Genomic DNA, 22,955 nt, shown 5'->3' on the forward strand with positions numbered 1-22,955 from the left:
ATTTGCATGTTCCTGCTCATAGTCCGCTCCTGCATGATGTACGCCTCAGAAGCTTGGTGGGCCCTGGCCAGCAGGACACACAGGAAGCGGCTGGAGGTCATCCAATCGAAAGCGCTCAGACGCATCACCCGCCAACCATGGTTTGTCAGCAACGCTACCATCAGAAACTCTTTAGGAATCCCAAGTCTGGAGGAGTTCACGGTCCGGAAGGCAAGCCGTTTGTTCCAAAAAGCGGCGCAATCGGAACACGACCACATTTCCGACCTTTGCAGGCGTTATGACATAGCCGAGGACTGGAGACCCCGGCCTGCAGCCGTCCTGGATGATCCACCGTAACAGAGTCACCACGCCCCGACACACACCGGGTACGTCGAGCCCAGCTCCGGCCCATTGCATACCAGGTCAAGCTAGTTTTTAAAACCTGTTAGAAATTTCACGCACAGCAAGTCAGTCAGAAATACAGTAGACCTATGTCAGTTATTCAACAAACACGGCTAAGTCTTGTTTCAGATACTCCAAGATTCATTCCGGCAGCAGAGACGTGTCATCTCGCTGTGATCGCCCTCCCACATAAGTGAGTGGAGGGGGGAGGTGCTTTTAGTGGGTATACCAGAACTGGTGAGTCCCACACTACCCTCAAGGACTGAGGGTGTGCCTAATGCATTTTACACCTCCCTAACAAAAAAAAAAAACAAAAAAAAAAGTGATGGGTCTTGGCAATGAATACATACCACTGGTCTTGGTCTGTAGATGAGCCATCAAAAGAGAAACAAGGTCAATTCCCTTGGGGCTCTGTAGCAGCGGCCTTTATATTTACCTTCCCATGTATTTCTTATAGAGAAAAGAAGTAGTATTTTCCCCCCCACTAATTTTGGAGAACGGTTAGGCTTACAAACTTGGTAGAGGTGTTGTAGAGGTAGAGGTCTGTAGAAAAGCTATCAACAGAGAAACTAGGTCAATCCTTGGGGCTCTGTCCCAGTGGCCTTTTAAGAGAAACGATTTGTCTATATTATGAAACAGCTATTGGTATTTAAATTACAAGAAACCCTCTACTGTACTTGTTTTCTCGACCACATTCAAAGATAATTTATGAAACTCATCTAGACGAATGTCCGAGATTCGTGAGATTATTGGCATACATGTTTTTTGATCATTGGATGGAATATTACAGTAGTACTCATGGTAAGACCTGGACCCGGGACCGATTTACTTTAACGTTTTGAGGTCCCCAGAGGCCAAAAACACCATTCGTCCAAATTCATAGATGTGATATATATGTCATATATATATATATGTCATATATATATAAATTCAAATCATATATATGTCCGTCAGCACGATAACTCGAGCAAAAATGATCAGATTTTGATGGAATTTGATATAAATGAGTAAACCTACATTTATTCGGACGAGTTCGTGAACCAGCATGATTGGACTATGGAAACGGAGGTTTATGGAGGGATTTTATGGGGTAAAAATTGGGGTTTCTCATTTTTGACCCTAAAAACATAAAATTTTGCAATTTCGTTATTGCCCACTTGGTAGAGCTAAAAAACAAAAAAAAAAAAATGTGTATTGCGCCAAATAGTTACGGAGAAAATGTCTAAAAATTATAAATTAAAAATTTCCATGTTATTCTTATGGAGAATAAGTAAACTGTTGTAGTTTGTTTGTTTATGAACATACAGTATTTTGATCAAATTTGGAAGCTATTTTTCACCACACTTTACCCTATTACCACTATAATCACCACAATCATAATGCACACTGATAGTCAACACAACTACAACCTTAAGGTTATGTAAAGAGATAATTTGAGGAATCAGCGAAAAAAAAATAGTTGTTAGGCAGTGGTAACAATAAAACAATTCTATTGCAATGCCATAGATACGTAAGCGGGCAGCTGATTTTGCGGACCTAGGGATGTCTTGCTCGCTGGTAAAAACCTGCTCGGTCCCCAAATGACGATGACAGCTGGCATGGCCAGCAAAACGTAACTTTCAGCCACCAGTTAACGTATGTAAAACAGCTAAAAACATCATTGTGTGGGGAAAAATGAATTTATTTCATATTAAACTATTAACATAAAAAATCACTTTTTACCATTCCTGTTGCAGCAAATCTAAGTACTCTTTTAACTAATGCTATTAAAATCAGGAATAAATGTGATATTTTTAAGGAGATATTTTAGAGTTAATTCAATCAGGCAAATGGAAATTTGCTTAGTCTGCAGGTTTGCTGTGGCGGAGGTATTGTGTAATACAATAAAAACCACAAATACTTGAACAGACACGGTACCGATATGGATCATAAACACAAACAAATGGTGTTACTGGTCCGAAAGTAAACTTTATTTAAAAATGGAACTGTCTAAACCATATATTAATGCTATTAGGTTGTATTAATAGCAAAAGCTATTAGTATAGGATTCGGACCAGAAACGTTATTTTTTATGTTTATGGTCCATAACGGTCCTAGTTAAGTTTTCGTGATAAAAACCATGGAAGTGTGTTCAGGTGAATTACGTGAATTAAAAGAACTGGGTTGAATATCGTCTATTGAATCCGCTGCATGTGGTAAACTTTAATCAAAGCTGACCATACGTATTAAATACCCCCGCAGCAGCAGACCTGCAGACTTAGCGAATTTCCATTAGCCTGATTGAACTTAAACTAAAATGTCTCCATAAAAATATCACATTTATTCCCTATTTAAATAGAATTAGTTTAACGAGTAGGCCTACTTAGGTTTGCTGCAACAGGGAGGGTAATTTTTTTTGTAGAATGTCAATTGTTTAGTAAGAAATGAAACTATTTTCCAAATTCGATCAAAATATGGTCATAAACAAGCAAACTACAACAGCTGACTTATTCTCCATAAGATTAACAAGGGAATTTTAAATTTTATTTTTTTTTTCTCCGTAACCACGAGGCTTACAACACCACTTCAATATGATATTTTTTTGTTTTTTAGCTCTACAAAATGGTGTGGAAAGAAATTATAAAATTTTGTGTTTTTAAGGTCAAAAATGGGAAACCCCTATTTTTACCCCATAAAACCCCCTTCCCATAGTCCAATCATGCTGGTTCGCGAACTCGTTCGAATAAATGTAGGTTTACACGTTTGTATAAAATTACATCAAAATCGGTCCACTTTTGCTCGAGTTATCGTGCTAACGGATATATATATACGAGTAAAAAATCCCAACACAAACATAGATATATATATGAATTTGAACGGATGGTGTTTTTGGTCTCTAGGGACCTAAAAACGAAAAAGTAAATTGGTCCCGGGTCCAGGTCTTAACATGAGTACTACGGTAATAGCTTATTCCCTATACGGGAAATTCGCTAAAAGGCGAAAGTAATAATAATTGCCATAACGATTGCACTGATTTAGCTGTGTCTTTGTGTATGGGAAACGATATGAAGTCATGCAACATTCAGATCGTCATCATTGTATAACGAGTTTGTTCCTACTACAACAAAGTAAATTAATTTTAAAACTTAAGGTTGGTAAACAGCTTGAAAATATTCATAGATATAATTGGGACTAGCATAAGAAATTCTAATACAATCTAGGGATCATCTATTTAACATAATGAACACATTAAGAATGAAATTTTACTCCAAATTACCTAGAGAAAATATATCTCAGCCTATGGCAACCAACCATTCACCGTTAACCTCAAAACTATAAATCAATGTGTTGAAATGCAATGTGTTAGTAAAACCATTGACTATTGAATCAAAGGTAAAACCATAAAACCAACGCAAGTTAGCGTGTAAGATTCCTAATTTATAAATCTTCAGGATTTCAACATTTTTTTTTTATAATTTAAGTAAAATCGCTTACCAGAGCTGTAGTGGTGATGGCGATAACCATGTCCACGCATTGGTTTGGTAGTCAACTTCACACGACCAGTCCAGTGGTACGTTGCCTCCGTCATCAACACTGTCTTTTCTCTGGAAACACATAGAACATTGTCTACAGTAAGCTTAGGTTTGGTAGTCAACATCACACGACCAGTCCAGTGGTACGTTGCCTCCGTCATCAACACTGTCTTTTCTCTGGAAACACATAGAACATTGTCTACAGTAGGCTTAGGTTTGGTAGTCAACTTGACACGACCAGTCCATTGGTACGTTGCCTCCATCATCAACACTGTCTTTTCTCTGGAAACACATAGAACATTGTCTACAGTAGGCTTAGGTTTGGTAGTCAACTTGACACGACCAGTCCAGTGGTACGTTGCCTCCATCATCAACACTGTCTTTTCTGTGGAAACACATAGAACATTGTCTACAGTAAGCTTAGGTTTGGTAGTCAACTTTACACGACCAGTCCATTGGTACGTTGCCTCCATCATCAACACTGTCTTTTCTCTGGAAACACATAGAACATTGTCTACAGTAGGCTTAGGTTTGGTAGTCAACTTGACACGACCAGTCCAGTGGTACGTTGCCTCCGTCATCAACACTGTCTTTTCTGTGGAAACACATAGAACATTGTCTACAGTAAGCTTAGGTTTGGTAGTCAACTTGACACGACCAGTCCAGTGGTACGTTGCCTCCGTCATCAACACTGTCTTTTCTGTGGAAACACATAGAACATTGTCTACAGTAGGCTTAGGTTTGGTAGTCAACTTCATACGACCAGTCCAGTGGGACGTTGCCTCCGTCATCAACACTGTCTTTTCTCTGGAAACACATAGAACATTGTCTACAGTAGGCTAAGGTTTAGTAGTCAACTTCACACAACCAGTCCTACTACGTCCAGTAGTACGTTGCCTCCATAATCATCACTGTCTTCTCTCTACAAAACACATAGAACATTGTCTACAGTAGGCTTAGGTTTGGTAGTCAACTTCACACGACCAGTCCTACTACGTCCAGTAGTACGTTGCCTCCATAATCATCACTGTCTTCTCTCTACAAAACACATAGAACATTGTCTACAGTAGGCTAAGGTTTGGTAGTCAACTTCACACGACCAGTCCTACTACGTCCAGTAGTACGTTGCCTCCATAATCATCACTGTCTTCTCTCTACAAAACACATAGAACATTGTCTACAGTAGGCTAAGATTTGGTAGTCAACTTCACACGACCAGTCCTACTACGTCCAGTAGTACGTTGCCTCCATAATCATCACTGTCTTCTCTCTAAAAAACACATAGAACATTGTCTACAGTAGGCTAAGATTTGGTAGTCAACTTCACACGACCAGTCCTACTACGTCCAGTAGTACGTTGCCTCCATAATCATCACTGTCTTCTCTCTACAAAACACATAGAACAAACTCTACAGTAGGCTTAGGTTTGGTAATCAACTTCACACGACCAGTCCTACTACGTCCAGTAGTACGTTGCCTCCATAATCATCACTGTCTTCTCTCTGCAAACATATAGAACATTGTTTACAGTAGGCTAAGATTTGGTAGTCAACTTCACACGACCAGTCCTACTACGTCCAGTGGTACGTTGCCTCCATAATTATCACTGTCTTCTCTCTGCAAACACATAGAACATTGTTTACAGTAGGCTAAGATTTGGTAGTCAACTTCACACGACCAGTCCTACTACGTCCAGTAGTACGTTGCCTCCATCATCATCACTGTCTTCTCTCTGCAAACATATAGAACATTGTTTACAGTAGGCTAAGATTTGGTAGTCAACTTCACACGACCAGTCCTACTACGTCCAGTGGTACGTTGCCTCTATAATCATCACTGTCTTCTCTCTGCAAACACATAGAACATTGTCTACAGTAGGCTTAGGTTTGGTAGTCAACTTCACACGACCAGTCCTACTACGTCCAGTAGTACGTTGCCTCCATAATCATCACTGTCTTCTCTCTACAAAACACATAGAACATTGTCTACAGTAGGCTAAGGTTTGGTAGTCAACTTCACACGACCAGTCCTACTACGTCCAGTAGTACGTTGCCTCCATAATCATCACTGTCTTCTCTCTACAAAACACATAGAACATTGTCTACAGTAGGCTAAGATTTGGTAGTCAACTTCACACGACCAGTCCTACTACGTCCAGTAGTACGTTGCCTCCATAATCATCACTGTCTTCTCTCTACAAAACACATAGAACATTGTCTACAGTAGGCTAAGATTTGGTAGTCAACTTCACACGACCAGTCCTACTACGTCCAGTAGTACGTTGCCTCCATAATCATCACTGTCTTCTCTCTACAAAACACATAGAACATTGTCTACAGTAGGCTTAGGTTTGGTAGTCAACTTCACACGACCAGTCCTACTACGTCCAGTAGTACGTTGCCTCCATAATCATCACTGTCTTCTCTCTACAAAACACATAGAACATTGTCTACAGTAGGCTAAGGTTTGGTAGTCAACTTCACACGACCAGTCCTACTACGTCCAGTAGTACGTTGCCTCCATAATCATCACTGTCTTCTCTCTACAAAACACATAGAACATTGTCTACAGTAGGCTAAGATTTGGTAGTCAACTTCACACGACCAGTCCTACTACGTCCAGTAGTACGTTGCCTCCATAATCATCACTGTCTTCTCTCTACAAAACACATAGAACATTGTCTACAGTAGGCTAAGATTTGGTAGTCAACTTCACACGACCAGTCCTACTACGTCCAGTAGTACGCTGCCTCCATAATCATCACTGTCTTCTCTCTACAAAACACATAGAACAAACTCTACAGTAGGCTTAGGTTTGGTAATCAACTTCACACGACCAGTCCTACTACGTCCAGTAGTACGTTGCCTCCATCATCATCACTGTCTTCTCTCTGCAAACATATAGAACATTGTTTACAGTAGGCTAAGATTTGGTAGTCAACTTCACACGACCAGTCCTACTACGTCCAGTGGTACGTTGCCTCCATAATCATCACTGTCTTCTCTCTACAAAACACATAGAACATTGTCTACAGTAGGCTAAGGTTTGGTAGTCAACTTCACACGACCAGTCCTACTACGTCCAGTAGTACGTTGCCTCCATAATCATCACTGTCTTCTCTCTACAAAACACATAGAACATTGTCTACAGTAGGCTAAGATTTGGTAGTCAACTTCACACGACCAGTCCTACTACGTCCAGTAGTACGTTGCCTCCATAATCATCACTGTCTTCTCTCTACAAAACACATAGAACATTGTCTACAGTAGGCTTAGGATTGGTAGTCAACTTCACACGACCAGTCCTACTACGTCAAGTGGTACGTTGCCTCCATAATCATCACTGTCTTCTCTCTACCTCTACAAAACACATAGAACATTGTCTACAGTAGGCTTAGGTTTGGTAATCAACTTCACACGACCAGTTGTAACAAATCAATATTTCCACTTATATTTTTCATAGATAATTTAATTTTCACCATAGGTTTTTCATTTTATCAATATGTCAATTTATCAAACGTATAGTATATGACCAAACAGACCAATGGGTAATTGATTCGAAACAATATAATATCGAAAATTTTCAAATAACCTAATTTCATGTAAATATATAATAGCCTATAATTTTTTTTATCAAAATGGCTTCAAATTCAATATAATTTTATTTAAATAACTTTTCAAAATTCAAATATAGCTCTAAGCAAATAAAATTTGTTATAATATATGTGTGAACAGTGGCCTACGATTCTCTGTGATTAAGTCAGCATTGACATATGTGAGTGCAACAATGCATCAAACCTGCATCACTTTCAAAAGAGCTGAGCTAGTATGAAGATGTAATTTGGATATAGTCCAAGCAAACTAAACAAACTTACATAGGGATCGTTAAAAAATTGCAAGAAAACGTTTTATGGTTTTATTTTGTAGAGTTGGGTTTGCAGAATGACATACTAAAAGTTGCCAAAAATCGGTGAACGAGAAAACCACTAAATTCACAATTTAAAATGGCGGCTTTTCCCAACACTGAGCAAATAAAAAAACACATTTCACTTGCATTTGTTATGCACATTTTTCGAGATATTGACTTGGGACCACCACCTGTATTTATTGGGTGGTTAGTACTTCATTTTGATAGGGAACATGTTTTTGGCCGCCATCTTGGATTCGCCATATTGGACATAGATAATTCTTTTCAATGTAATGATAGTGTTGTGACACATCATTACCAACTACAGTTTTACACTGATTTCAATGCCGAAATCCGTTTTTAAATATCTTTATTCATTTAGAAGATATATTCAAACAAAAACCCTCTACCATACATTTCTTATGGACGTTTCGTAGTTTGATAATTGTTTTAAAATTATTTTTCTTATATCTCCAGGTCTTTTGACGCTTGTAGTTCGTTCTAGGCTTAAAATATTCAGTAATGTAAGGGCTTTCATTTGAGCTCTTGATCATTAAAATCAGACGAGTTAAAGACCAGCTACGAACCTCAGAACAATATTAAATTTAACTTTTTAGAAATATATTTTTATTAAAAGATTTATAACTCGGGTTGTTAATACGTCACCAAGTTCTTTCTGGTCTCAAATTACTCAGTGAATGTTTAGCTTTTATTTTATTAATCACTAAACAAAATCTGACAATTTTAAAATGAGTCATGGTTCTTAATTTAACATTAGAATGTATTTATTTTGAAATTTGTCTTGAGTTAAGGACATATCCCAAACCCTAATAACTCCCGGAAAGTAATCCATAGCTAAAATAAAAGTCAATAATTTGGCGAATTATTTAAGACTATAAAGAGTTTTGGGAGTTATTTAGAATTGGGGATATACGTCTTTAACTAAAGACAAATTTCAATATAAATACATTTTAATGTTAAATTATGGTCCATGACTCATTTTAAAATTGTCAGATTTTGTTTAATGATATAAAGTGGGCACATCATCTAAACTTTCACCCTTTTCTACATAAGTAATTTTTCGTTTCTTAGCATTCAAATACCATTCTCTGATTCTAAAAATTCATAATTATTATTGTCTTGTACAAATGTACCACCATCTGTTCGTATTAAAGTCTGTTGTAAAGTGGGCACATCATCTAAACTTTCACCCTTTTCTACATTAGTAATTTTCTGTTTTTTAGCATTCCAATTTTTATTCTTAGATTCTAAAAACTCATATGTAGTTTTACCTTGTAAGAAGACATCACCTTTTCTAGTTAATGTCTGTCCCAAATTTGATACATCATCTACAAACTCCCCATCTTTAACATTACCAATTTTACGGTTTAAACCATTCCAACTATCGTCTTGTAAATTTAAAGTAGGTTCACTACTAGCCCTGGGTTCTGCAGGCTTATTACATGGATTATATAAACGATAAAATTTATCTATAAACATATTTTTATTTAATAAATAATTCCACTTTCTCTCAATTCCTCAATAATGGAATCTATTTCATTATCCACTCCTGAGTTACCGGCTTGGCGACTTAGCCAAAGAAGTCTTAACCTATCTACAAGCTCATTAGGATCATCCCAATAAATATAGTCTATTTTATTACCAGTCACTTGTCTCAAACCTTCACCAACAGATTTAAAAAGAGGTTTAATTATATTAAGATATTTAGTATGTCTATTACTTGAAATTGGTGCACCATCTTTGTAACTCTTTAAATGTCCATTTGTAGCTTCCAAAATTTCTTTATAATTTTGCAAATCAGCCGGAGTATAATCCTCAGGTTCTTTTAAAGTTAACAATTGCCACAAACCTTTTGTCCCCTTGTAGGTTTTATTTGCAATTGTAACATCATCATTGGCAATGTCAACTTCCTTATTTCCAATAAAAAATTTATTTGCTTCTCGTCTAATACCATATGTAGTGTCTGTCATACTACTTTTACTGAGGTAATTTCCTAAATAGTCTGATGCTAAAAGACCAAAATCTAATTTCTGTGGGGTGGATGGTTGTAATGGTTGTAATGGTTGTAATCTTGGTATCATTGATATTCTAGATGGAGTCATTGGGAGTATCTCCATTCGAGGCCTCTCTGATGTGATTTTCTTTAATTCTTGTAATGGCTCTATTAAAGGTTGGAATGTTTGAACATCTCATAAACATCTCATAAGCTTTAGAGACATCTCCATTTTCAAAGTCGAGATTTAAATCACTATAAGGATAATATTCAGAGTTTAGAAATACTTTGAGATTTTTAACTTACAGTGATCAAATTCATCAGTTCTTTTTCGTGCACTATTATCCCTAGCTGTTTGGAAACCAAATATAATATACCTAGGCTTCTCCAAACTTGAAGATGTCTTTACTGACCATGTATGTCTTGTAGTATTGGGATATGATGGAAGTTCATGCAACTCTAAGCTTCTAAATGCAATTTGCAAATTTTTATTTTGCAGTAACATCTTTTGTAATTGTAACTTCTCCCCATCTGATGGTATTACATGTGGCATCACCCATTGAATTGAGTTAAGTGTAATTTTAGGAATCATATCAGCAGTACCACTGGCTGGAGCACTAGTGGTTGTTAATATACAATTCAAATCATTTTTGGATCTTTTCAACACCAATTCTTGTTTGACATTTACTAATACCTTATTAAAATCCTCAAATACACCCATTAACAGTTCTAATGGCAAACAAGTACTAAACTTGCCACTTTTATGGAACTCTTTTAAATTCGTGTCAGAATCAAATGCCACATTTGACAATTTAGTTGTTTTCAATAATTTTGTAGCCAGGAGGAGCTTCTGGATAAAAGCTATGTATGGTGTGTGATTTGTTTCCATTTAAATAGGACCAGTTTGCAATATTACATTTTACTCTAATCACATTTACATTATTAATGTTTATTTTATTTGTAGATTCAAACTGAACACCAGGAGTAGAAACACCTTTAAATCCCAATAAAACAGACCCTAAACATGGTTTTGTAAAATCAAACACGTGGCTAGAAAGTAATGTCGCTTTCATAGTTTTATTATTAGCTGTAAGGAAAAAGTCTGGGATTTGCTTTTGAATTTCCTTTGCAAGCTCAACCACCTCATATGTTCCTTCAGAAATTTCTATTGTAACTGGAGCATTGTGGTCATAATAGAAAACATCATCACCTTCTCCAATGGTTAATTTGTTGCCTTTAAGTTGAGGGCAAGTACATTTGTAAGCTGAGGGAGTAGGGTGATGTCATTTACTATAACATTTTTTGGTACAGAGCCAGAGCTAAAGTCAGTGTTCTTTCCTCCCATAGAATTAAATGATGATTATGTAATTGGATTAGTAGATTAGGTCGAGAGCTAGGTCCTTAAGAAAAGTGGCCAAAAAAGCTCCTAGGGCTTCGGACATTTTTTTCGCCAAAAATTTTAAAAGTTCTGGGCCAAAAAACGCCCCAAGTGACGACTCTTTGCCCTATTGTCACTACTTTACATTTACACTTGTAAGGGTCAATAAATATAAGAAATAGCTTTTTTAGCTTGATATTGAATATTTGATATAGGCTTGTATAGGTCGAGAGCTGGATTTTTAAAAAAGTGGTCAAAAAAAGCTCTCGAAGAAAAAATGCAAAAATGCCAACATATAGCCTCTAAAACGTCTCCAGTGCCCCTATATAATAAACGTCTCCATACCCTCTAAAAATGGGCCAAAAAATGCCGGAAGTGACGACTCTTTGCCATATTGTCACTACTAGCTCAAATGAAAGCCCTTACATTACAGAATATTTTAAGCCTAGAACGAACTACAAGCGTCAATAAGAACTGGAGATATAAGAAAAATAATTTTAAAACCATTATCAAACTACAAAACGTCCATAAGAAATGTATGGTGGAGAGTTTTCGTTTGAATATATCTTCTAAATGAATAAAGATATTTAAAAACGGATTTCAGCATTGAAATCAGTGTAAAAATTTAGTTGGTAATGATGTGTCACAACACTATCGTTACATTGAAAAACATTTTCAATGTCCAATATGGCGGATCCAAGATGGCGGCCAAAAACATGTTCCCTATCAAAACGAAGTACTAACCACCCAATAAATACAGGCGGTGGTCCCAAGTTAACATCTCGAAAAATGTGCATAACAAATGCATGTGAAATATGTTTTTTTAGTTTGTCCAATGTTGGAAAAGCCGCCATTTTTAATTCTGATTTTAGTGGTTTTCTCGTGGCAACTTTTAGTATATCATTCTGCAAACCCAACTTTACAAAATAAAACAATAAAACGTTTTCTTGCAATTTATTTAAGGTCATATCCTATATTTTTCCGACTAATACTACATATCTTAATATCAAAATTTATGAAAAAGTGCCTATATTTGAACCTAAATTATTGAAATTCGATTAAAGAAGAACCGTCCATGTTAAGAACATTAATAATTACTACATCAAGAAATTTACCGTGAAGAAGACATCAATTTTTGGTTAGATCACTCCAGTAGACATTTTCTATACTTGGAAGCCATTAAAACATTTTAGGCCTAACTTTTGAACATTTTGTACCAGAATTTAAAAGTCAAGAAACACTAATCAAGTCATTAATTCAACCAATCAGAAAATAATTTGAACCTATTTTATATTTCAAAACAAAATTTTAATTAGGCTATATAAAATCACAAGATTAAATTCAAATGCCGCTCGATCACCCCACCTGAGATAAAGATCCATGCAATAAATTATAACACCTAAACCTTTAGAACTATTGTAATAGGCTTAGCCTAAAGCTTTCATTATTAAATTCATTCCCCACTCATTGTAAACTGTATTGTGAACCCCTTAATTTCTTTTACCATCAATTTTGTATTTAAATTAAATAAATTTAAGTTTCGATACTGTACATGGAGTTTCCATTGTATTCTTAACTTTAAGGTTGATTACACAGTCCTACTACGTCCAGTGGTACGTTGGCTCTATAATCATCGCTGTCTTCTCTCTGCAAACACATAGAACATTGTCTACAGTATGCTTAGGTTTGGTAATCAATTTCACACGACCAGTCCTACTACGTCCAGTGGTACGTTGGCTCTATAATCATCGCTGTCTTCTCTCTGCAAACACATAGAACATTGTCTACAGTATGCTTAGGTTTGGTAGTCAACTTCACACGACCAGTCCTACTACGTCCAGTGGTACGTTGCCTCTATAATCATCGCTGTCTTCTCTCTGCAAAACACATAGAACATTGTCTACAGTAGGCTTAGGTTTGGTAGTCAACTTCACACGACCAGTCCTACTACGTCCAGTGGTACGTTGCCTCTATAATCATCGCTGTCTTCTCTCTGCAAAACACATAGAACATTGTCTACAGTAGGCTTAGGTTTGGTAGTCAACTTCACACGACCAGTCCTACTACGTCCAGTGGTACGTTGCCTCTATAATCATCGCTGTCTTCTCTCTGCAAAACACATAGAACATTGTCTACAGTAGGCTTATGTTTCGTAGTAAACTTGAAACGACCAGTCCAGTCATACGTCGCCTCCGTCATCATATGGTTTGGATCACACTTTATTCTACACCCATCCATCACTCATAGTTGGGTTAAATTATGCACCTAGGGGTTGCTACCCCATACCTTCACTTCGATCGATAATTATTGATAATTATTGACAAATTATATTTTAACGGGGTTTTAATTGGAATACTTTAGAGAATAAAATGATAGCCTAATTTAATTGTAAAAAACATAAACATGAACTTATTTTAAGTGTTGCACTAACATTCATGTATAATATTTATCCAAATTGTATTGCACATTGCTTTTCATTGTTTCGGTTTTTGTTAATTATCAACAATGTGCTAATGAATGAAACTGGTTTAAGATTTAAAATGTAAAACGACTTTCAAATTTTCCTTGCTTAATGTTTGTATGTTGCTAGAGTAGACATAATTATGTATGTGAGCTATATATTTATTTTTGTGAGTTGACAAAATTTGGCTAGATTTGTTCAGGATTTAGTAGGAGATGTATACAAAAAGCTGTTGAAATACAACCATGCTCAGCTTTTATTCAGACTTAACTTCAAATACGTCCGAGGCGTTGTTATTATTGAATGGTTTATTTTTTCTGATATAGCGTCTGAACTGAGCTTTCAATTAAGGGCTTGAACATGACTATTTGTAGGGTTATTTAATTACAGTTTGATTGTACAGTACCTATACTTAGAGTACTCCCTAGTGGTGTAGGCCTACTACGTACCTTGGTCCAGGCTCACTATGGCACTCAGGGTCGATGTTGACGTCACGGGGGGCAACATGACTCAACCTGCGAGCGCTGCCGGGACTAGAGGCTGCTGCACGCTCCACACGGATCCTATCAGAGTGAGTTACAGAACTGGATAACAATGCACACAGACAATTGCTCTCAATGTTGGCTTTTAGGTTTGGCTACACAAGAGAGGAAACTAAACTGACGGTTTACGGAAAGGAAAGGAAATGACACAAACAAATTCTGGCTCTAGGGCTACACTACACGGGCCTCGGGCTCGGAAAGGTAACTAGCATGACAATTTTCTTTCGGCAGTGCGCAAGTGCAGGTAGCCAAACGATTCCCTACCGACTGCACATTGCAACCGCAAAGTTTCTGTCCCAGTCCTAACAGTTTCCTTCCTTATCTTTCCTACCTAGTGTAGTACAAGGTTGTTGTAATAAACCGATTTTAATAGTAGGATAAAAGAAATATAAGACACTGTTAGAGACCATTTTAATAGACTGGTAGTTTGTTTACACAACAACTTAAACAAACAAACATTACAATATTCAGAATTACATATACAGCTGTTACAGGACTGAGTAAATAATTTTTATCGCAACACAGGTAAACGCCACGACAAAAAAAAAAGCCAATTGAATGTTCTTTTGAGGATTCCCCAGATTTTATGAAGGCCATGACGTGTCCTGTCTAGTGTAAAAACAGAATATACACACAGACAGCATTCACCTAGACACTAGTGGAACCCCGTCGAAATCGACGGTTAATCTTGATGTTTTATGTAAATTTAGCTAACTGCGATAGATAGAGTGAAGTTATTAAAATCTTAGTTAAATGAGGAAGGATAAGCATAATAATAAGTATGACGATTGAGTTCCCTAAAAAAACGTGATTGATGAATTCGTTTAACACAATATTTCCTACCTTTTTATCGGCTTTAGGTTGCCCAAAAGGTTTTTTAGAATTCTTACAAATGTTTGTTCATGAGTTTGTTTCATGTCAAAGTCACTTTCACTACATGGGAGAAGGAGTTCATATAATTAGTCTATCATGTTACGGAAAGAGTCAATATTACTAACGACTAATTCCATCTGCTTTAGGAAAATCATTCAGATTGTATTCGGATTTATAAGTGAATCTTCATCTTTGGTTATAAACATACAGAATTTTATTAGCATATTAAATCAGTTTTTTATTCGATAGAAATATCTGATTATCCAGAAAGCAGTAACATTCTTACTTCGATCCAAGCAATTTTAACTCCTTCTCTTGTCACATGGACCCATGTATTTAATCATCCTGTACTTACTTGCTAATTGATTAACTTATGGGGTCGTTTTGACTTGGCCATATCGATTACATAAAGCTGTGCATGTATTTCGTGGATGGAATGAACCATAATTGTAGGAAATTTGACCACAAATGTTAAACATTTGCAGAACCAAATCCATAACCTAGTCCAGCCTTGGTACCTAACAAATGATGCAAATGCGATGAGATGTGATGGCACTGTTGTGTTTCAGAATTTGTTGTATGTAGTGAGGTTTAGAGGCGTTGTTCGACCTATCTAGATGTGTACATCAAAGTAAAAATCCTGTACACATTTTTTTAAATACCTGAATTAGTGAATTGACATTTATTTACCTACCGTACTTCACCAAAACCATAGATGAAACATACTCCGTAAATAGCCTATTCCAAAACTTGAACACAGCTCTCATTCTCAATGTACTCATCTATAACACAGTTTTCAACCCGATCATCGAAAACTTTTAAACCAATGAATGAATTTCTGGTCTTCTTTCTTGAATTCAATAATATATTCTTGAACCTTACAATATGTATAAGCTAACCCGATAAGGAATAATTATATGTTCCTTTGAAACTGATATGTCACACTGATTTCAAAATTTCAAATTTGTTAAGAGCAATAAAGCAAATATAGCATAGATTTTTGAACAAAACATTTAAAAGGTATCATAAATTCATCATTTTGTTGAAACCATAAAAACTTGCCATGCAGTGGAGAATCAGTTTTAAATCATAAATAATAATGTGTAAACATTTAATTTTGACAGTTTCAGTAGACTTTTGAATACAATTTTAATATTAACAGCTGGTTCATTAAAAGTAGTGTAAAATTATCCATATGGTCGTAATGTAAACAAAACTGCTGAGTGAACTTTAAAGGCCTCTGGGGCAGAGCCCCAAGGAAATTTACCTCGTTTCTCTTTTGAGGGCTCACCTACAGACCAATACCTTTCTTTAGACACCCCTACCAAGTTTCTACACTCAGCCGTTCTCTCAAATTAGCTGTGACAAAACCCCGTTTTTCTTCCATAAGAATAACATGGGATGGGAATTTAAAGGCCACTGGGGCAGAGCCCCGAAGGAATTTACCACGTTTCTCTTTTGATGGCTCATCTACAGACCAAGACCTTTCTTTAGACACCTCTACCAAGTTTCTACGCCCAGCCATTCTCTCAAATTAGCTGTCACAAAGAAAAACAGTTTCAAATTAATATATAGACTTGTGGAACCCCGTCGAAATCGACGGTTAATCTTGATGTTTTATGTAAATTTAGCTAACTGCGATAGATAGAGTGAAGTTATTAAAATCTTAGTTAAATGAGGAAGGATAAGCATAATAATAAGTATGACGATTGAGTTCCCTAAAAAAACGTGATTGATGAATTCGTTTAACACAATATTTCCTACCTTTTTATCGGCTTTAGGTTGCCCAAAAGGTTTTTTAGAATTCTTACAAATGTTTGTTCATGAGTTTGTTTCATGTCAAAGTCACTTTCACTACATGGGAGAAGGAGTTCATATAATTAGTCTATCATGTTACGGAAAGAGTCAATATTACTAACGACTAATTCCATCTGCTTTAGGAAAATCATTCAGATTGTATTCGGATTTATAAGTGAATCTTCATCTTTGGTTATAAACATACAGAATTTTATTAGCATATTAAATCAGTTTTTTTATTCGATAAAAATATCTGATTATCCAGAAAGCAGTAACATTCTTACTTCGATCCAAGCAATTTTAACTCCTTCTCTTGCCACATGGACCCATGTATTTAATCATCCTGTACTTACTTGCTAATTGATTAACTTATGGGGTCGTTTTGACTTGGCCATATCGATTACATAAAGCTGTGCATGTATTTCGTGGATGGAATGAACCATAATTGTAGGAAATTTGGCCACAAATCTTGAACATTTGCAGAACCAAATCCATAACCTAGTCCAGCCTTGGTACCTAACAAATGATGCAAATGCGATGAGATGTGATGGCACTGTTGTGTTTCAGAATTTGTTGTATGTAGTGAGGTTTAGAGGCGTTGTTCGACCTAGCTAGATGTGTACATCAAAGTAAAAACCATGTACACATTTTTTTTAATACCTGAATTGACATTAATTTATCTACCGTACTTCACCAAAACCATAGATGAAACATACTCCGTAGTAAACCTATTCCAAAACTTGAACACAGCTCTCATTCTCAATGTACTCATCTATGACACAATTTTCAACCCGATCATCGAAAACTTTTAAACCAATGAATGAATTTCTGGTCTTCTTTCTTGAATTCAATAATATTCTTGAACCTTACAATATGTATAAGCTAACCCGATAAGGAATAATTATATGTTCCTTTGAAACTGATATGTCACACTGATTTCAAAATTTCAAATTTGTTAAGAGCAATAAAGCATAGATTTTTGAACAAAACATTTAAAACGTATCATAAATTCATCATTTTGTTGAAACCATAAAAACTTGCCATGCAGTGGAGAATCAATTTTAAATCATAAATAATAATGTGTAAACATTTAATTTTGACAGTTTCAGTAGACCTTTAAATACAGTTTTAATATTAACAGCTGGTTCATTAAAAGTAGTGTAAAATTATCCATATGGTCGTAATGTAAACAAAACTGCTGAGTGAACTTTAAAGGCCTCTGGGGCAGAGCCCCAAGGAAATTTACCTCGTTTCTCTTTTGAGGGCTCACCTACAGACCAATACGTTTCTTTAGACACCCCTACCAAGTTTCTACACTCAGCCGTTCTCTCAAATTAGCTGTGACAAAACCCCGTTTTTCCTCCATAAGAATAACATGGGATGGGAATTTAAAGGCCACTGGGGCAGAGCCCCGAAGGAATTTACCACGTTTCTCTTTTGATGGCTCATCTACAGACCAAGACCTTTCTTTCGACACTTCTACCGAGTTTCTACGCCCAGCCGTTCTCTCAAATTAGCTGCCACAAAGAAAAACAGTTTCAAATTAATATAGATTCCTGCCCGTTACCTTTCCTTGTCATATCCGTATCCCAATTATGTGTAGTGAAACACAAGTTTTATACATATTGTGAATGAAACTGAGGAAGCGTTTCTAACGATTCTCTTTATGTCCCTACAATTGATTTATGTAATAATTGCATATTTATTTATGGAGTGGTATTGAAGGGGTCAAACAATAATGTATTGGCTTATATAGTTCTGATATTTGAGAGTAAGTCAATGATAACGTATTTTTGTTTTAGTCAACACTATACAAGCAGGATGATTACTTGTTGAGAGTGAGATGATGAGAGTAGGTGAGTGTGAGGGAAGAGGAGGACCCGGCCCACCAATGACGGAGGAACCTCCGCGCCGCGCTCCTGAAGTGAGGGTGTGACAACCCGTACACTATGGGGTTGTACACCACAGACGCCTGCAACATAAATTAAACATTTTCCCTTAGATTTGTCAGCCTTAAAGACCAGTTGTATACAATTTCAATGTTTTCCGTCCTGTTCTTGTAAAGAGAGTTTTTAGTTTTTGATATTAGTGATTTAACTTATTTTATGACAATTTAAACCATATAAAACGGTATTACAATTTAAACCATATAAAACGGTATGATTATTTATACCGTTAATAATTAAACCTGCCTTGTGGTTTTCTAACCAAACAGACAAGTAAAAATCGTAGAAATGGTCCAAAGTAAGAGAAAACAATTCGTCCACACTACGCACATTAAAATATGCTTCTGATTTTACTATAGGATTGTGCTATTCAAAGTCGATATGTGTAACAAAGAAAGTTAGAGACGGTTTTTGTTTAGACATATTTTGATTATAAAATACTACTAAAAGGAAATATAGCACATTTTGAGTTGAAACCTAAAACGCTTTTAGTATCGTTTTTAATATTGTAAGAAGATTGCATAGTTCAAATCAATGACTCTAAAACATGTTAAAATGAACAGTTTTATGTCATTTAATCTTCAATGACTGTTAAAGTTGAGTTAACGGTAACCACATGAACCATACCTTGGCAAAGAACGCAGGGAGAGCGGCTACCCAGGGAGTTATAAGCTTCTGGTCGCCAAACTGCGCAACCAACGTAACTAAGGCGTAAGGGGTCCAGGAGATGAGAAACAAGACGACCAACACTAAGATGATCTCTGCTGTGCGGAAAGACGAGGCGAGGGGATGTCCTACATCGACGTGCTCGCCACTGACCATGTTGGGTTGTAAAGTTACACTCTCTGCAAGAAAGTGCATTAGGTAGGCAGGTGTTTATTTATTAAAAAATAATATACAGAGTGTTTTTTTAACTTCCTTCTTTATTTATTTAAACCCTGTAATAGATAGAAATATGCTGTTTGCGGTAGTCGTTTATTGACGTAAGGGGCCCAATTGTTGTGCATTCAACGTTAAGTACTCTATAACGGATATACCTCCCTTTGAAGTTAGAACGTGTCTTCCCAACAAACAGATAATTTGTTCAAATAAAATCATTGATTAATCTGCACTGATGAAATCACACAAGTGTTTAACTACAAAAGATCCACCAATACGATTTTAATACTATTTAAAGGTTCTTCCAAAGGAAGAGATACCAGATAACATACTAATAATAACTCCGATGAGGTACTGTATGGGAAATATTTTATTCGTTGAATGACTGTACTGTATTTACTGTTATATTTTTTAGTCTTTGATGTTTTGATAATCATATTAGTTTTGTCTGCCACCTTTAACGCTAAATTAATAATTTACCATTTGTATAGATATCGTTTCTTTAATATTTCATACGACTATTGATAAGGCATAACAATATTTCTAACGTTTATAACATACTTTTTATAACACTAACAGCTGATGTTAGTGTTGCTAATGATTTGTTGTGGGTGAGGATGGAGGGATTTGTGATTTAGTTTGAAGAAGGTTGACTTAAAATCTTTTGCTCAGTAAAATTTAATAATTAGTAGTTTTGAAACTTCAAGATTGAAATCATGTATTTGAAAATGGTATTCGAAAATTTTGTAAGATTTCTTATATCAGCCTACACAAGATTGAAAACTAATCAAAGCCAAAATGGCGGTTTCCACCACTTACCAGATTTAAAAGCCATTAGCTTTTTGTTTCTAAAAGCGTTGGTGGATGTGTAACTATTTTATACAACAGATGTAAAGTAAAGATCAAAATGTTTCAATATCATGTCCTCTTCCCGTTGCAAAGCACGGGTACAACAGTTATATAAATAAAGCTACAAAATAATAAATAAAATAATAAAATAACTTATTGAGCACATACTTTACACTATTAGTGTACAGTTGTTCCTCATAACTAGTTTGATAATTGTACCATCTATCTTGGTAGAGACTCCTCTACTGTGTGCCAGTATGGTGGTCATGATGAAGACGTAGCAATATGTAATGACTCCGACAGGCACGATGAACCCGAAGACCAGGAGGTAGATGTAGTAGGCTCTGTTGGCCGGTGTTCTAGACGTGTAGTCCCAGGAGCAGGATGTGTGGAGGCCCTCCAGGACGTACCTTGACCAGCCCAGCAGGGGTGGCACGGAGAGCGCCAGACAGTAGACCCAGGTCAGCACACACACCTGCCACAGATCAGCGATAAACAACCAACAGGCTATCTATCATATCACTAATTCAACCCTCCTTCTTCACCCATCTTTGCCTTCAAATACGCACCATGATAAATCGGCAACGCATGGATCTCCTTGTGAAACAGCTGGAGTTGTAAAGGATAGTTCCATCTGGTTTATATACAGAGTGGTTTATTGTTTGCTATGAATACGAGTAGCTTTATGTCCTTCGTATTTGACTTATTTTGGAGCTATTTATTCGAAGAATGACAATGTATTGTACACATCATCTTCTCTGCTCTAGAACTATAACCAAACTGTAAAGCACAAAGAAATCGTAGAGTTGACCGTGAAATAAAAGAGAAACATTTATTCTAGATCAGCAAACTCTAAATGTTACCAGTCTGAAACAAAGGTCAAAAGCACCAGATTTTACAAATGGATAGCATGTTGACTTGCACTTTCAACATCCGTTTATCTTGAAACATGTAATGTTTGTTACCCCAGCGCAAAAATATAAAATGGCTTGGATTAATAATTACTGTGAAGGGATAAATATATTTTTACTAAACATTACAAATAATAATGAGCATGTGTACCTAATGATCGGTACACACATATAGTTAACACATTCACTACCGTGGCCCCAGCAAAACAAAGAGTATATTTTTGGGACGAAATAAAAGGAAACGGTTAATTTGAAGCAAATTACATGATGAAGATTGAAAGCTTTGTTATTAAATAAATCAGAACCATGCTAACTAATGATCAAGATACGTTATACCTTATTTGGTTTTGTAAGTGTATGTGTGTGAATTCCAGCACATTTGATAATAAACTTCATTTTAGATATAAAACGGTGCTAAAGATGTAATGGAAAGTAAATAAAAGATACGTCTTGTAACACTTAAAACATATATTTACGCTTATACTGTTACTCACAAGACGGTAAATATATAAAAAAAAAATGGTAAGTGGTGATCGATTTCGATTGGACACTCCAATCATACTCAGACCCAATAGGCGAACCCATTTTAAAATTAGAATGGGTCTATAATTAGATTCAGTTCAACATAATTTGGTTTGACTAACATCTGGCTTTCAACAATCACTGTAATGTTTACGATACAAGTTGTTTACATAAGTGTAGATCATCAAAACTAGATATTTTTACGATCTTACTAAATTTATTTTATTTGTTTCCTACCATAAAGGTTTTGAATTATCAGGAATGTGCAATTTTAAACTCTTAAACACTTGTATATAATTAAATATTTTCAAAAATATAATCTGCGTGAATATACGTTTATGCTATTCAAACTTGAGCTCATGCTAGGGATTGTTTTTACAAAATGTCGATGAACTCAAGTTAGGGTTACGGAGTTCATAGTTCTTTAAATTCGAATTACTGTTTTTAGGCATACCAAAATGTTAGTTGGTAAAGAAAATGACAACATTGTAGTAGGTATATTGGTCCCTAGAAAACGTCCCAAGTCCAAATAGTTGTCAGTAGAGACCAAAATCAATGTATACCATACCATAACTATACAAGTAGTAGTGTATGGCTAAGAAACTTGGGCACTGACCAAGGAATCAGAAAAAGATTTATTGTTGTGTTTGAGAAAAGAGTGATAAGAAAAATACATGGACCAACAAAAATAACGAAGGCTGGAGAATACTTAAGTACAAAAAGCTTAGAGAAATGTATAAAAACCCAGATATAGTGGCGCTGTCCAATAGGCTGAGATGTGCATACCATAGGTGGAGGAGAGAAGATACTTAAACTATTAACAGTGTATTTCGAGGAGTATCTATCACAATGTAGAATACGACTTGGAATACAGTACCTTGAATGAAGCTGAAAGACAGAAAATGAAAGACATCTGACTAGGGTCTATAGTATAGGAGGCAGGTGATATATGAAAATAGATGCGTGTTTTAGTCATCGATATAT

The 22,955-nt window shown here is 36.0% G+C and overlaps 1 protein-coding gene across 1 annotated transcript in view; it reads right to left on the reverse strand.

Annotated features, from left to right (window-relative positions):
- Positions 1–506: 506 nt before the first annotated feature.
- Positions 507–22,955, reverse strand: part of LOC128997346 (melanopsin-A-like) — a 102,285-nt gene continuing 79,836 nt past the window's right edge. Inside the window, exons 6-11 of the mRNA XM_054422987.1 lie at positions 20,758–21,013; positions 19,438–19,655; positions 18,694–18,836; positions 14,102–14,215; positions 3,856–4,700; positions 507–655 (exon numbers count right to left, since the gene is read on the reverse strand). Coding sequence (XP_054278962.1) covers positions 507–655; positions 3,856–4,700; positions 14,102–14,215; positions 18,694–18,836; positions 19,438–19,655; positions 20,758–21,013 — 1,725 coding nt within the window. The remainder of the gene's footprint in view (positions 656–3,855; positions 4,701–14,101; positions 14,216–18,693; positions 18,837–19,437; positions 19,656–20,757; positions 21,014–22,955) is intronic.

The sequence above is a fragment of the Macrosteles quadrilineatus genome, unplaced genomic scaffold, assembly GCF_028750875.1.
Source record: "Macrosteles quadrilineatus isolate MER2022 unplaced genomic scaffold, UCM_ALF_1.0 Scaffold_1__1_contigs__length_201487025, whole genome shotgun sequence".
Lineage (NCBI taxonomy): Eukaryota > Metazoa > Arthropoda > Insecta > Hemiptera > Cicadellidae > Macrosteles > Macrosteles quadrilineatus.